The sequence below is a fragment of the Lepisosteus platostomus genome, chromosome 8 (assembly GCF_059453375.1).
Source record: "Lepisosteus platostomus isolate fLepPlt1 chromosome 8, fLepPlt1.hap1, whole genome shotgun sequence".
NCBI classification, from domain to species: Eukaryota; Metazoa; Chordata; class Actinopteri; order Semionotiformes; family Lepisosteidae; genus Lepisosteus; species Lepisosteus platostomus.
The window spans coordinates 52,946,043-52,962,523 of NC_142618.1; the positions used below are offsets into that span (position 1 = coordinate 52,946,043).

Genomic DNA, 16,481 nt, shown 5'->3' on the forward strand with positions numbered 1-16,481 from the left:
TTTTAGCAATAAAAGCCAAAAGGAAATGATCACTTTGTAAGGAAAACATGAAATTAGAGGAAGATGCTGCTGTAGTGGAAGGCACACATTGCAGAACTCGTGACAGGCTGTACATTTTTAAGATGGATGGTGCTGAATATGCAAGTGTAGTCTGAAAAGATGAGTTTTGAGAAGGTGCTGGAACTGTTTGCATAATATACTCATTTATTACTGTATATCTGATGCAGCTCTACAGTCTAAACTTTTTAACATGCTGTACATAAAACTCAGTACTTAATACCAGCCTATGCATTTGCAGAAACATAGAGAGGTTGTGGAGTTTTATTTGGGTTCTGTAATGGCTTTTCCATTACAGTTTCACACACTGAAAGAAATGGAAGAAATTGGTTGACACAACAGCATTAGTTTCAGCACATTTGTTTTCAGGACTATATGTACTGTGGCATTATGCAAATATTCTGTTTTGCTGAACTGATCAATCTCAATAGTAGCTTTTCCCACATATTTGTTTTAATGTATTTTTTTACATGAGAAAAAACAGTTCCCAGAGTTCATTTTTGCTTGCTTTGCACAAAGTTTAAAATGCATGTCCCTACTTTATTTTTGAATGGCAACTTTGTTTTTTTTCTCCTGCTAGGATTTCATTTAAAATGATCATTACTGCATACTACATACTGTCTTTGTACACGTTTTATTTTTTATTTTACTGGTTCAGGCTTATGGGGATATGGAGGAGAGGAAATAGAGCACAAAATACTGTATGTATATCTGTTTGTTAGCTATTCATTTTAATACACAAGACACTACAGACTTGTGTATGTTGAAATATATTGATGGATTTCAAATTTCCTCTCATGGAAGTCAACTGAATAAAAAAGCTATGCCTGGCAGCTTCAAAAACGGTAATGATGGATTTTCCTAACCATTAAGCGAATCTGGTTTTGAAGTCAGATTTTAGTGAACCATTGTCCTGGAGACTCATGGGATTTTCAGGTTTTGTTTTACCCTTAATAAGTAACAGTATCCATTCTAAAAAAAGGACCCTACCAGACATTATTTGAAGGTATTTAGCCACTGATGGTTAAAGGTTTATAGAGACTATAAAAATCTGGAATAATGCTGTCCAGGGACTGAAACTTATGGACGATAAAATAGGTATGAGATTTATAAGTGAACCAACTGTGGTCACACAGAGGTTTGCTCTTTTTCCTGTGTTCATTGTTTCAAACAAATGCCAAGGATTCTTATTGGTCTACATGTTTGCATTGAGTTGTTCCAATTTCTCTGCTGATACATAAAAACCTACTAATTAAGTAATAACTTGCAAAATGAGTGTCTACCTTTCAGTGTTGCAACACTTATCAGATATTTTTGAGCTGTGACTGGACAAGCATTGTGGAAAAACGTAACTCTTACTTGTTGTATTTATGTACCTTTGCTAGATTATGATAACAGTTCATAGCCATCTGTAAACTACCTACTAACATGTTATTAAAGATGTTATAAAAAGTCATACAAATTATTTAATACTCCTAAACATAGAATGTGGGGTATGGTTCAGGATTAGGATTGGTTAATTAACATCTAGTTAATCTACCATGGAGGTTATTACATATTATGAACTATAAGACATTATTAATTGATTTGTAAAGTTTTTATAGGTTTTGTCATTTTCTGCACCTAAACTAATGAGTTAAATTATTATTGCTGTTTTTAGAATATTTTTCTTCTTGTACCAATTATTTTTATTTAGGTTTCATATCAGCGTTATGGTAAGCAGGTCATATTCTAAGATAGGAAAGGATTTAATTGGAAACACAACTGAATCACTAATTCCAACTGCATATTGTTTATTCCCAGTCTGTTATGGGTTTTTATACATAAAAAACAACAATCGAAGCACTTGTTAAAATGCATGTGACAGATCAGATCTTCAGATGCCCTCTCAGAACATTGCTGTCAAGGGAAGAAAGCTTTTAGACCTGTCCAATCTGAAGAGCCTTCCACTCGAAATATAATTGCACTGTTCTTTTTGGGCATTTGCCAGAACTGGATTGAAATAGTGACCATCGATTAACACGGCAGTGAAACATGCCTCATGCTCAGTCTGCGTTTCTGTTGAATATGGTGATAAAAGTACATTTACAGTTCTCAACCAAGAGGAATTGTCTCTCCCGTCAAATTTCACTCTCCAGAAAAAAGTGTCTTGCCAGGTTTGAGAAAAAGCAAAAAAAGCAACCTTCCGGAGGCTTTTTAACCAGTCTCAGACAGACGCAAGATTATTATGGATGGTTTTCTTTGCTTGTATACAGTAATGATCAATATATGTTTCAAGCTGATGCCTATTTCCAGGCTTGGCAGTGGACTACATCTGGAAATTTAACCCCTAAAGCTGCATGATTTGTGGATGTAGAGGGCTATAGGCAAGGAATTAGTTCAGACTGGCAATGAAGAGTGAGCTTATCATTAAGTGCTCGGTTGCTCAGTTTTATGTGGTTTGGTACAATCAAAAGATAGACAGAATCTCATGTAAAACGTATACTGCAGAGTACTCTATTCTAGTACTTTGATACAGAGATACAAGAAGATATACATAAAGATAGAAATTGCTCCAGTGAGTACATGTGGACATGCATGTTGCCAGCCATACTGAATGACAAGATCATTAGAACATTATAATATATAGAATATTTTGTGAGAATAAAATGTAGCTGTTGGATCACTGATGTTTGTAAGCATGATATGAGTGATATGATATGAATATATGAATGTTACCAGCTATGGTGGCACCAGTCTTTAACATCTTTAACTCGACAGATTATTTTGGGAAAACTGTTGATATTTGTACGTATTTCATTTTGACTACTACAAGTTTGGGGTATATAATTAGTACCAGTATGTCTTGAAAAGTACAGTCAGCCTGACCTGACTGTGTTGAAGACTTCACTTTATATGTATGGTAATCTGGGATGTGCTTAAATACTTGCATTACAGTCAACCAGCTGGAATTCTCCTTTGTTAGAGAGGAAATTTCATTTCTTACAAGTGGGGGAGGGGAACTTGCATGATTCTTTTACCATCCATCTTTCTCTTTTTAAGAATGTATATTTGGACTTATTTCATGCCAAAAAAGATTATTATATTTATGTACTCCTGTTCATGTCCTGGGCTGTATAAAATTCTTGGACCAATTTTTATTGTGTTCACTTGTACTATGGGATGCAGTTTCCTGCTATGAGTCTGAATTATTCACCAGATGTGGTGTTTTCAAGTTTGTCCAATACATTCCAAAAACTGGGCCCTGCAGTCAAAACCTTTTAAAAAAAAACACATTGTTTTTTCTTTTCTTTCCTGAGCTATCCATCACTATTTTTCCTTTGTGTTTTCCCTGAATATTGTCGAGTTAAGTTTTCATTTGGGACCCAGAAATCATTGGACCATTCCCAACTTTTGCAATAAATGGCTAGCTGTCTATGTCACGTGCAGGGACTGCAAGAGCCCCCTGAAGCTAAAAGTTGCTGATGCCCTATTTTGTGAGAAACCCATCTTTCGCTATCAATGAACAGACAGAATCTATTGTGCATGCCACAGTCATGTTCTGGAGTTTACTTCAAAACAGCACTTGTATATAGAGTCCAAATGAAAGTATTCCTGAACTTCAGTTTAATTTTCATCTGGGAAACAGAAGTCATTGGAGCGTTCCCAAAAAATGACTTTAATAGTTAGTCATTTGGTTTTCTCACATGGTAATACTGACTTTTATCAGCATTGACTTTAACATGCTTGTCACACAATGCAGATAACTCTTAGTGTTATGGCTGAAAGTTAAAATGCAACATTTTTTAGGGTTATAAATATATATAAGAATATTTTTTAGTAGATGTTTGAATATCCAGAAGTTTGGCCTGTAATTTTTATGCATTTCCTTACGATTTATAAAGTGTGTACCATCCTTATTTGAGCAGGACAGCAGAATTGAAGATGAAAATACCTCTTGTCTGGTTAAGCAGCAGTGCTACATAACCATGAAAGTTCTCGAAGGACCTATTTTTTAATGTGCTTATTTTTTTATTTGTATGCCATTTGCCATTAATTTAGGATCTGCAGAGTGAACAGCACGGAGTTTTTAAATCCATGGGGTCATGTATAGAGTAAACACCAAGGCATGTTGCATAATGAAACAGAAGGTCTGAGATAAACACCCAAATCAAGCCAATAACACTGATTTAAATTGGATGATTTCTGTTTTTAACATTAGTTCCAACATGTTATTCAATTTGCTCTCGTACACTATGTAGCATTACACAAAAGACTCTTTGGTTTTATGATCCTTTGCCCCCATAACCTTTATAGAGTAAGAGCTGGTATCTCTCTCTTACTACATTCTGTGGTTTCTCTTGCACTTCCCTTTTCCACTGTTTCGTTCGCAGTTGACACACTGTAAGTGCGTCATCAGTTCCTTATCACTTGGTCTTGCTGAACTTGACTGCTGGCTCTGACTATTCCCCCATTCCCGGTCAATCAATGAATCAACCAGTATGTTTACCTTAATCGCTGCTAGGGGAGGAAGAACAGAGAATTGCTTCTCAAACAAACGTCATGTGATCACGTGAAACATCATAAAAATCCCAATAACCATGATCTTTCCAAAACTATTTGTTAACCTCCAACAATAGCTGCCTTGTCAGAGATAGGGGGAATGCCACATTGATCAAAGTTGCAAAAGAAAAAGAAGAGGAAGACAGCTCATCATTTTTAGGTACTAGCATGAGCCATATAGAAGTAATTTAAGTGTACCAAACTGTTTGCGTGTGTGAAGTAAACTGTGGGTGATGATTCATAGGGATGCTTGAAGAAGCGGTTTTGATCAAGATGTTGGAGCCACAAAACTAGGGAGTCATTATTACTCACTCTCATTTATGATCTTGTGTTTTGAAATTCTTACTGATTGCAAATGGAAAATGGGGACATACAGTATAAATATTAATGACTTTAGATGCTCGAATTGTTGGATGGTACTTTGTCAAGTGGAGACATTTTAGGCATATAGTTGTTTACAGTTTTGGTGTGGCCGGTCTGTAAACTTATAATTGGAGAAAAATTGATTTTTTACTATTAGTGGCTATAAATAGGGTCTGAGGGAAGGAACAACAGCTACCACAGTATCAAGAGTGAAAATAACCTGGCCGTGATAAACATGTTGACTGTTGACTTGGCTTAACATCAAAAATGGTTTCCTTTTTTAAGCAGTTATGACATGGACACGGACCATACTCAGTTGCCATTGCCAGAATATTTTAGATTAAATTCAATTGTTATGCAAAGGTATGCAAAAAAAACAAAATGAGGAATGAAAGGAAGGAATGACAAGTTCAATCAGCCTCATCTATCAGTAATTTGTTATCAATCCTGACAGCATTTCCTCACCTGAGCATTAAAAATACTATGTGTAGTTTCCTTCGCTCAAATACATTATGCATCCCCCCTCCAACCCATCTCCAACTCTGCAGCTGCCCCTTGGTCACTACTCACTCTGCGGGTCCCAGCCTCCTCGTCCTATAGCCCTCAGCCAAGCGGGTATTGTAACTTAAAATGCTCAATAAACCTTTTAATATGCCTAATTCTTGGGTGTTGTCATTCCTAGTGAATTCACATTTGGAGGTGGGGAGAGGAAACCATTCTGTGCCAATATTTTTCTGACTGTGAAAAGCAGTAAAAGACAGATAAAGACAGTCAGCTTTTTATACTTACTTGCTTATTATAAGCTTTTATTTTACATCTTATTAAGCCTATTTTTGTAGAAATACATTAGACCGAGCAACAGACATATTTTCAATAGTTAATATTTAAAGATGTGTCTCCAGTTTTATGTCCCACATTAAGACTGTTGAATGTTCTTAGTCTCCGTGTTAATTTTGGAAGCACTGCTGTGCTCTACTGTCTTGAGCCATTTTGGGCTTTCAGCTGCATTATGGAAAATCTCATTAAACTCTTTTGTGGTTGCTGTTCTTCGTTGAATGCATTTAATTTCTTTCACTTTTATCTTTAGGCGTCTTACTCCATAAACAGTGCATTTCCGTTGCTCTGAATGCTCTTTTTTGTCGATTTTATGTTCAGGGGGACAAAACCTAAACACAAGTTTTCTTCATATGAAGCATGAGATTATGTCTTTAGTGTCACATATTTAGATGTGAGCCCTGCAGTATCTGAAAGGACAGCCTTGACAAAGAAAATGTTCGGACAGAATAGAGCAGACAAAAACACAACAGAATCAGGAAACCTGGAAACCGGGCCTCGTGTATTAAGCAGGGCCTGACTTCACTTCACTAGTGAAGGAACATGCCATTTATACCCCAGGTTGGAATGTGTGATAGGAGAAACTGGTAAGTCCATTAATGTATCTGTATGGATTTGGGCATGTTTTTAGTGTCTGATTGAACTTTTAATTTTCTAAGACGTGTCTTGTACCATGGCTTAGTTTGGTTTTGTGCGAACCTATTATAAACATCATTCATTGTTTATTGAGGTGCAAAATGGCTTTAACATTTCATTCGCCAATGAAAATTCCACTGAATTTCACAAGCAACTGCAAGCAAACCATTAGAACTGTTCAATCCGGTTTCATCTGTGAAGTTTAGATTCTTCCTTCATCTGTCTGAAAATTCGAAGTCATTTACATTAGTCTGCCATTCCCTACTATAGGTACCCCCGGGGTCACCATGCTGTACATCAATTGATTTCACAAGCAGCTATCAAAACTGAAAAGCTTTTCCATTTTAAAACACGTAAAACAATTTTTTCCCTTTTCACTGGATATTTTATATCAGGGAAGTAAAAATCTGTTTCTCAACAAGCATTATATTTTAGCGAGTGCACACTGTTTAAGAATTTCTGGAATTCTGCATAATTCGCAGTGGACAGACACTTGGTAATCTACATGCCTTGTCATGTGATATAACTTAAACTGTAATATCATATTTAGAATTTTACCCTATCCTGCATGTTATTTCAACAAATAATTGTACCTAGTATGTTGTAGGCATTTAAACATATTCTGTCTTCTTTTAAAATGACATTGGGCCTTCAAAGTTTTCTAAGTAATATGAAATCTCTGGTATAACAGATCTAAAAACATCATAACTACAAATATCTCCTGCTGTAACAGTTAAATGTAACAGTAATTCAAATATGTTTTATCTAAGTCTTTAGCTTTAAGAAGTGTTATGTCTTTAAACGAAAAAAAAATGAAAGTGTTATGCAAGTAGTGTGGTCTTGACATATAGTCTGCTGAAGCGGAGATAACCCAGTTTTGCCACAACAATAACTTTACACTTCTCTCCCCTCAGCTGATAAGGAAGAGGTTTATGAGGGCGGTGTGACAAACAGAAGAGAACACAGGGTCTGTTTTGTCTAAGTTTATGGAGATATGGATACATACTGTACTGTATACTCCCAGGAAAATGTCCTGGTCCTGAATTTTCAGAGAGACTCTGGAAAAACATCTCTATTATTAATGCAGGACGGATTGGGGGGGGTGAAAACAGCATTAAACACCTTTTGAGCTTTCAAATTCATGTGACAAGAGTTAGTTTTACTAGTTTAACTCCTCCAGGAAAACTCTGAAGCAGTGCACAACTAAACTCCAGACCCTCTGGAACATCTAGGTAATAAGACACTTAAATTATGAAAATCTTAGTCAAAGGAGCTCTTAAAAAAGAAAAGTATAATCCATTTATCTTTTGGATTTGGGTTGGCTCATATTGTCAGGACATAATGACAGTTTCAGATGATTAATTTTCCATTTTTTGTCAACCTCTCGCCCTGGGTTTGCAGTGCCACGTAGCTCTTGACCCTGCAAACTGTGTGCATTGCAGTGCAGAATGACAGTAAAGCAAACACAATCAAATACATATGTTGCAGCAGTAAAAGATAATTTGCTCCTCCACTTCTGAAATAGCCTCCTAGCCTTCTATGAGAAAAGTGTGTGCTTTTATTGTATACAGTAGTTTTTGGATGACATGTCTAGGAATAGTAGATCATAGCAGCACATATTTCAATAAGGGGTTAAAGAATACAAATATGAAGGATTCATACAAAGCAAAGTTTTACCTTGTGTCCCCAAGCATTTTTGTGTTTTATGCACTCTTTCTCTGTCCTAAATACTTAACTGGTTGCCTCTTTAGTGCTATGGTGTGGATGAGTGAAGCTGAGCAAACAGTATGTGAGAACTCTTAAGAACAGTTGCCAGTCAGCCAGAATGTTTTATTCATTTCCTGTAACAGCAACCTCCATTATTTACAGATAGAGCAGCAATCGGAGGAGTGGAAGTAGCCACAGGTCTTTAAAAATGGTAGTATCTCTAATAGAACTGTAATGGACAGTACGGCTCTTTTTTTCTAACACTAGGACTGCCATTTTGGTATCTTGTGGCATGGCATGGTAACTATTGCATTGAATATCGTATTAGTGACCAGTTTCCATTACACACAGAAAATAAGCAGTGCAAAACATTGTCTATTTAAAAATTTCTGAAGTTCTGTATACAAGTAATCCTTATTTGATGGCTGACAATGGACAGATGGCCTTTATAACCCATGGAGCCTGGCTCAATAAAGCTGTCAGCATTTCCCTGCCAAGTGCCCATAGATTTGATATGAAAGAGGTTTAGACAGCGTCTGCCTACCACTTTAATTCCAGTTTGGCAGAATTTCTGTTTCTGCATCTCTGACAGAGTCTCTTAATTACCTCATTAATACAGTAACTAATTTTAAAATCAATATTCTTGCTTTCTTCACTTGAAATTTGCTCATGTATTCAGCGGTTTTGGTTCTAAAATGTTGCATTTTGACATGAGCCTTGATTATTTGCAGGTTTTTATAGTCCTCCTGAAATGTTGATTTTGTGAATTGGCCATTTGATACCATTTCTATGGTAATGTACTACCATCTAGGCATTTGGCAGAGTTAGAAATCATTTTGCTCTGCCTTATTGCAATACAGTACAAAGTAAGAATTAAACCTGCTATGCATGTACATATGCAATGTGCTTTCTAGGGATCTGTTTTAGATGACTGTCTCTACATATTCAACCTGAAATGGGCTATTTATCCAACAATGTTTTTCTTGAAATATTCATGCAATATATATATACACAAACATATGTAGCTTGTATGCAAATAAATTAATTGCCCGTATTGCCGGAACAATGTGTTCTGCAACTGCTAGATCATTATCAGTAGGCTCTGATATGCTTATTGTGATAGTAGTAATACTTGGGCCACTATTCTTTTTGTAGACTCTCTAGAGCTTTTTTTCCGTTAAACATTATGTAAACTTTTTCCTGTTCTTTAGTTATTGCTCACTTTGTTTCTGAAGTGTTTTGGCATATACTTTCATGTAACTGATTAAAAGCCTTTTTTTGCCATATTCCTTCATGCCTTAGAGTGCAGATTAAAGGTTATTCATTGTGGCAGGATTTACTAGGAAGAATCTAAAAAGGGTCTCTAACGTTCTGTATTTATAGAACACTTATTCATCAGCGTGTTGCAAATAAAAAAAAACATTTAAACATGAACGAAAAACACTACTCATTGAGGAACGATTACTGAACAAGCAATGTTGTATATCTGTCGTCAGGGTAAAAACCTCCCGTCTTATTTTTATCTTATTTTTCACTGACAATTGAAAATATATACTTCCTATATTAAACCGATTTCACTTAAAGAAATATGATGGGAATAATGATGTTTTTTCCTGAAGAGTAGCTTTGTCAGTTATCAAGGGGGAAATTAAAAGGACTTTTTCCTTTTTTCAGTTTTTGTTGGCGCCAATTCCGATGACAGATTTTTTTTTTCATTCCTCCAGGATGCTCACTGGCCTTTTTTCTTTCTTTTCTGTTTCCCGTTTTACCAGACACCGAGAAAATGGGAGGCAAGCTGAGCAAGAAGAAGAAGGGCTACAATGTGAACGATGAAAAAGCCAAGGACAAGGACAAGAAAGCCGAGGGAGCCTCGGCGGAGGAGGGCGAGGCCCAGAAAGAGAACAAGGAGGAGACACCCGCCGCGGCAGACAACAACGAAGGAGCCAATGAAAAGACTGAGAAAGATGCCCAGCCCGTTTCCAACCAGACGGCGAGCAAGGAGGAGGACAAGGAAGCAGCCGCTAAGGAGGAGTCTGCCAAGGCCGAAGCTGAGAAACCCACTGCTAATTCTGAGCCAAAGGATGAGGCGCCTAAGAGCACAGAGCCGGAAGACAAACAGAAGCCTGCTGCCCCGGCGGCCACTTCTGCTCCCGCCGCCGCCGCCGCCGCCGCGTCCGAGCCCAGCGGGGAAGTAAAGGCCCAGGCTCCTGCGCCACCGGTCACGGAGGGCAAGGTAGAAGTCAAGGAGGAGGCCGACGCCAAAAAGACTGAGGCCCCCGCGGCTCCAGCCGCCAAGGAAGCAAAACCCGAGGCGGCGCCAGCCGCGGAGCCAAAGCCGACGGAAGCCGCCCCCGCCCCCGCCCCCGCCGCCGCCGCCGCTCCTCCCAAGGAGACCGCCGCGAAAGACGCAGCCCCTAGCTCTACAACGGCTGTCCCCGACAGCGGGGCTCCAGCACAGGAGGCGAAAGCCTCCGAGGTTCCCGCCGCCAACAAGGATCAAACCGTAGCAGTTCAAGATTAACGGACAGCCTCTTTTAAACAAAACGACAAAGACGACGACGACGACCACAACAAAAAAACAAAAAAAAACAAAAACAAAACAAGAAAACCCACCCACATAATTATTTTTTTCTGCTGTAGTAACGAACTCGATCAAAGTCCATTTTTGACCTCCCCATTCCCATCCATGCCCGCTGGGTTCCCCCTCACTGCCACCTCACTCATTCCACCAGGAGATGTCAGATGCTCATGCTCATAAACCATTGTTTTTCCTGGACTATCTTGCTGCAGATGTCTGAAATTGAAATGGAAAGGGTAGAATCTACTTAACAGCTGTACATGCACTCCGCCAGTCCCACCGAAACCCTCCTGGGTGCTATGTTTTCTACTCTGCCTGTTGGGTCAGTGCTAAAACAATCAAGTCGTGATATTTGCTCTGTGTTACTTAAGTTGTTTTTCTTTTCTTTTTTTTTAACTTTGCGCTATTGTTGTTGTTGCTTTTTTGCTACCTGTATTCCACAGGTTAGAGCCATCACTTTCAGACACAGTAAGAACTTAACAGTTCGCGATCTTTCAGTGCCAATCTGATAGCAGCAGTTTTTTTTCTCTTTTTTTTCCTTTTTCTCTGTCATCCTGTCTTTTATTTCTTTAATTTGGAACTGACATATCGACCATATTTAATCAACCTAGCTAAACTCTCTCTCTCTTTGTCTCTCTTTCTCTAGATATATAAATATATATTTCCTTCTCTTTAGGTTTCTGTCTCTTCCTCTCTTGACAAGTAAATGCATGTCTGTGGTTGGGTGCACCTGTAGTTCTGTCTTTCGGTCAAGTGGAAATGGAAAAAAAAAGTCTGCATTCATTGCAATTACAGTCTCTCTTCCATTCCGTGTCACTGACACCACCACACCACTCATTGGTACAAAAGAAAAAAAATTGTAATATGGATGCATTAAAATTATATGTACTTGTATAAATGGTGCAACAGTAATAAAATGTAAGTAATGGGAAAAAAATTGCAGGTAATGTTTTTTTTTTTACCAAATGGCATTTCCCAATGCTAACACAGTTGCTTGGGCCTCATTTCATGGTATTAGAATTTCTTAGCAACAGAATAAAATACAGTACCTTACCATAGTATTTTGGTTGAAACTATGGTTTTATGCAGTGCAATTTTCTGCTTCAAAAATATTTCATTCTTTGATGGTATAGTGGTGTTAGGGTAAGAGTTTTCAGTTTTGAGGGATGTTTTGCTTCTCTTAATCTGTGTAGAATGTTTTATTTCAGTCCTTCAGATTTTTCAAGTGTTGCAGGCCACATGTGATTAGTGGAGGCAAATGTTATTGTTGTAATATTGTACAGTACATTTGCTGAAAGAGCAGGGCAGTTCATGCATCCAGTTGTACTGATAACAAACACTAAGTAATATATAGATATGCAATTGTCAGTGGGATTAGGCATTCAGGGAAACATGTTTTTCGATTGGAAAGTGATAAATATTTAGAAAGAACAGATAAGGGGGAAAATGCTCAGTATAAGGTGAAGTATTTATGGGAGTACCACAAGCACCTGTAGTAGGACCACTGCTTTTCCTAATTTCAGTGATCTAGTTTCTGGTGTAGTTTTTAAAATAGACAAAATTTGCAGACTATACCAAAACAAGAGGATTAACAAGCACTGTAGAAGCAGAAAATGAAATTCAATAAATACAAAATAGTAACCGCTGAGCTAGAGGAGGCTTTTTTTCTTGAATGATTGTCAACGCATTCATTTACATCATCTAGATAATATGGGGAAGCAATCGAAAATTCAAAATGTCAGTAAGAATTTTCATAAAAGAATGTGATGTTAAAATTGTATACGACACTAGTAAGGCCTCATTTAAGATATTGTACAGAATTTTGGACACCACATTTAAGAAATAAATATTGGTTTTTGCATGCATTTCCAAAGTAATCCAATATTACTACTGGAATTAGTCCATAGGACTTCAGGGTTTAAAGGAATGCCCAATGATGACATACTCATAAACAGCAAAGGCTTTGAGGGCAACTGATGGAAATATAGGAAAGTTCCCTTGAAGCAGAGAGTAGGAGGAATTTATTTTCCCAAAATTGATGTGGTCGTATAAACCAAGCTACCCAGTCATGTTATTGAAGCCAATACCCTGGCTTCTTTTAAGAAATGGCCAGTTTAGATACTCAGATCAATTGGCTACTAACTCCCAAACTGTCTAATTGGCCCAGAGGAGCTCTTCCTCTTCATAGCTCTTTTTACTATATGTTCTTGTGAATCTTAGTTGGATGGAAAAGACTTCGCTTAAATATTTTCTAATCCCAAGTGAGGAGTACAACGCTGAAAAGTTAGATTTTTTTATATTTTTAAAATCAGTTTCATTCTTTGCATTGATTCTAAAGGAATGTAATTTGTACAGTATGTTTGGTATCACAATACCCAGATGCAAAGCAATGCTCCGTCATATCCCAAATGCCCTAAACAATGCTTAGTCCACAAAAAGAAAAGTCAGTTTTCTCAAAGTCTTGTTCTAGCTAACATGCAAAGCATATTGATTTTGAAAAAATAATGTTTTCAATATTTGGCTAAAACTGACCTAAAACAGAGCTACTTTGATCTAATAAAATCACACTGCTGTGGGGTGTATGCTGAGATGTTGCAGACCCAAGCGCTAGGGCACCACAGTCCAGGGAGAGTGGCCAGCTCACTGCACCTCGGGTGACGTGAAACGGGCTGGCACAGCACAGCGCCAGCCTGAGGTCAGACCGTCCAGATAAGTACTGGCCGGGCTCCAGGAGAAAGCGCAGCACAGAGTGTCGGACTCTCCACAGGTACGATTCCTCGAGGCCGAACTCCTGGAGCGAGGGCCGAACGGGATGAAGGACAGTCCGCCGGAATCGCCCGGGATGCAGGCAGGCAGGCTGGGACTGCAGCTGGAACGCGGGGAAGGCAGGTGCAGGATAGAGAGAGCCTCCGGGGTCAGGAGCTTGTGCTCGTTCCCGAGCGTAGCGCAGGGCTGAGGGGTTCGACTCATTGGCTGGGCAGGATACTCCCCAGCCAGGACGGTTGTCTAGGAGGCACGCCAATGCCGCCCTGAACAGGGCGCACACTCTTTGGGGGTCTCCTGCTGAGATCAGGCAGGCACATACCATCAGGAGGGACTTCTAAGGTGCACCAGAGATCAGGCTGAGGGAGTCATCTGCAGAGTCCGGATCCAAAACGGATCCTCTTCCGCACTCGGAGGCCCACACAGGGGCAGTGCTCCCAGCTGCAGCCCTACAGGACTGGAAACAACGGGAAGAGGAAGGACTCTGCTGGGAAGCTGGAAGGTGGCTCGGGAGTGGAGTGGTGAGAGGCAGAGCGGGGTTTAAATCCCCCAGGGCGCCTGCTGCCGTGAGAGTGCTCTGCGTGTCCTGTCTCCTCGGCCATCAGGGCAGAGCAAATGCATGACCATCAGCCACTGCAACTGCGACGTGCCGCTGAGGTGAGGGGCAAGGTATAGCAATGCCCTGCTGTGATACAGCGGAGCAACCTTAACACTACCCCCGGGCATCAATTACTTGACATTAATAATATTACAATTTCTTGAAAACTCTAGACCAACACTAAATCAGCAGAAACCATATATTTAAGTCATATATTTAGAATGTATATTTGTCCTTTAATATTGTATAAAAATGACCTGAAATTTAAAATGTGAGAGAAATATTAATAACATCAATTAATAGCTAAAATATATATACTTGAATGATTAATAATCATATATCTAGTTTTTTTCACATTCCATTCTTGGCTTTGGAAATTTCAGGGTAACAATCTCCAAATTATTGTACAATCCTGATACTTTGATTTACTCTCTTTCTCTCATTTTTAGTTGAGAATTGCTCTTCTCTTCAGACCTCTCAATTTGGAATCACAGGTTGAGGTCTTGAGGTCCCGAGACCACCCATTGGGAGAATGAAGACTCTGCACATGTTCCCGCAAAAATGCGCTGTCTGAACGAGCAACTCTTTCTCATCCTGCTGTTCCTCCGGTTTCTGAAAGTTCCCATCCACTGTGTAGGAAGAGCTGTGCAGCACTCACTGCAAGCAAATGAGCAGGCATCCTCTGTGGGCCAAAGGGTAAACTCTATGTGTTTTCAACTAAGGTGGCTTGAATGGCCAAATGTGGGTCATGGGGCAGTGCTTGTGTGTGGTATCTTTGAGTCACAGGAGGCTCTAAAAAAGGAATATAGGACTCATCACGTGCTCTGAGTGAACATCTTGCCCAGTTAAGTCTCCCTGAGTATTGCTTATGCACCCCCTCCCCATAACTGGAAGACTCAAGAATTGCATTTAATGTTAGCAAAACTCTTTTTCGGAAAACATAGGCCTTAGTAGTCCCGTAGCTCCTTCAGATATTCAGTCAATGTTAATCAACAGTAAAGAAACTGCTTGTGAATTAGACAACTAAGTACAAGATGTGTGAAGCATTATGTGTGCAGGCCATGTGATTAGGATTCAGCACATCTATCACAGTGGTGTTATGGTATTTATACAAATTACTGGCACAAGTACAAAAATTAGAACCAGCAAGTAAACAGCCATGTTTTGTCTTGTCGTCTACATTGAAGGTCAGCGCAGAGAAAATATTTAAACAAATCTAACTTCTTATAGGAAGTGCACATTTGTTGATAGCTTCTGGTTTAGTTTTACAAGTAAAGGGATACTAAACAACAGCTACAGAGAGTAGCTTACAAATGAGATGGGACCCATTCAGCTATATTAATTTGTTGACAAAATGGAAAGATGTAAGGTTGTGTTATAAAAAAAGAAAATCATTTAACACAGGAAGGACTATGATTCCCTTAAATATATTCTATTTAATAAATATGATCCCTACCGCCTGGTTCAGATCAATGACTCATTTAATAAGTATAAGACAGTTTAAAAGTACAAAACAAATGTACTTTTTAGAGGCTGTCATTCTGGTATGGTAATTTCTACCAAACGTTCTACCAAAAAAATTATACTTTCCTCTCAGTATCCCTATTTATTTTCATATTCTTTATCTTACCTTTTAAGTATTCAGGCACGCAAAAATCTCAGGGTTGAACATCACCTAATCATCCCATCTTAGCTGGGCATAGAGCGACTGGGTGTGACATGTTGCCAAGTCCTTGTCCTCCACAACACGAACTGAGCTCCTGAGTGTGACTGTCTATAACATAAAGAAACTGAGTGCAAAATATTTTATGGGGCTCCAAAGTGGCTCACCAGTAAGGTGCTTGCCTAAAGTGTAGGTTAAGACTTTGATTCCCCAGGCAGTGTCACACAACTGGTAGAGAACCAAATACTGAGTCTTAACAAGCAGCAGTTCCTAACTGTGCAGGCATCTTCTATAAAATTACATTCCTACTCTGTTTTTGTTCTCCTGTGCTTTATTTATCTGATACTTTGACACTCTCCCTTAAACCTGAAGAAGGCTCCACAGTTGAAACATTGTGCTTCTTTTCTTTACCTCTCAGCATGGAATGAATATTGACCTGTTCCTTTGCAGCTTATGTTTGCTGCCCCAATTATAATTTTTCCAATGAAAGTATTATTTTACTTTTTTGGGTAATTTCTCAATATAAAATCCAAAAGATTTTAAGGTAATATCTTGGTATAAAATCCAGAAGATCATAATGTGAATCTGAGCACTGCTCGAAAATGTCACACAGAGACTGTGTCTACTGAAGAGAAATGTTTCCTCTTGGTGTTTTTCATTAATTCCAGAGAGCCTAATTGACCCCTCGAGCTACCATTGAAGAGTAGAAATGTTCACCTCATCAGGCAAATCAATGTGAT

At 38.8% G+C, this 16,481-nt stretch overlaps 1 protein-coding gene across 1 annotated transcript in view; it reads left to right on the forward strand.

Annotated features, from left to right (window-relative positions):
* The window catches only part of basp1 (brain abundant, membrane attached signal protein 1), a 52,848-nt gene extending 41,194 nt beyond the window's left edge, over positions 1-11,654 (forward strand). The window contains exon 2 of the mRNA XM_088643921.1: positions 9,912-11,654. Within this exon, the coding sequence (XP_088500047.1) occupies positions 9,923-10,660 (738 nt within the window). The 5' untranslated portion in view covers positions 9,912-9,922 and the 3' untranslated portion in view covers positions 10,661-11,654. The remainder of the gene's footprint in view (positions 1-9,911) is intronic.
* Positions 11,655-16,481: the final 4,827 nt, after the last annotated feature.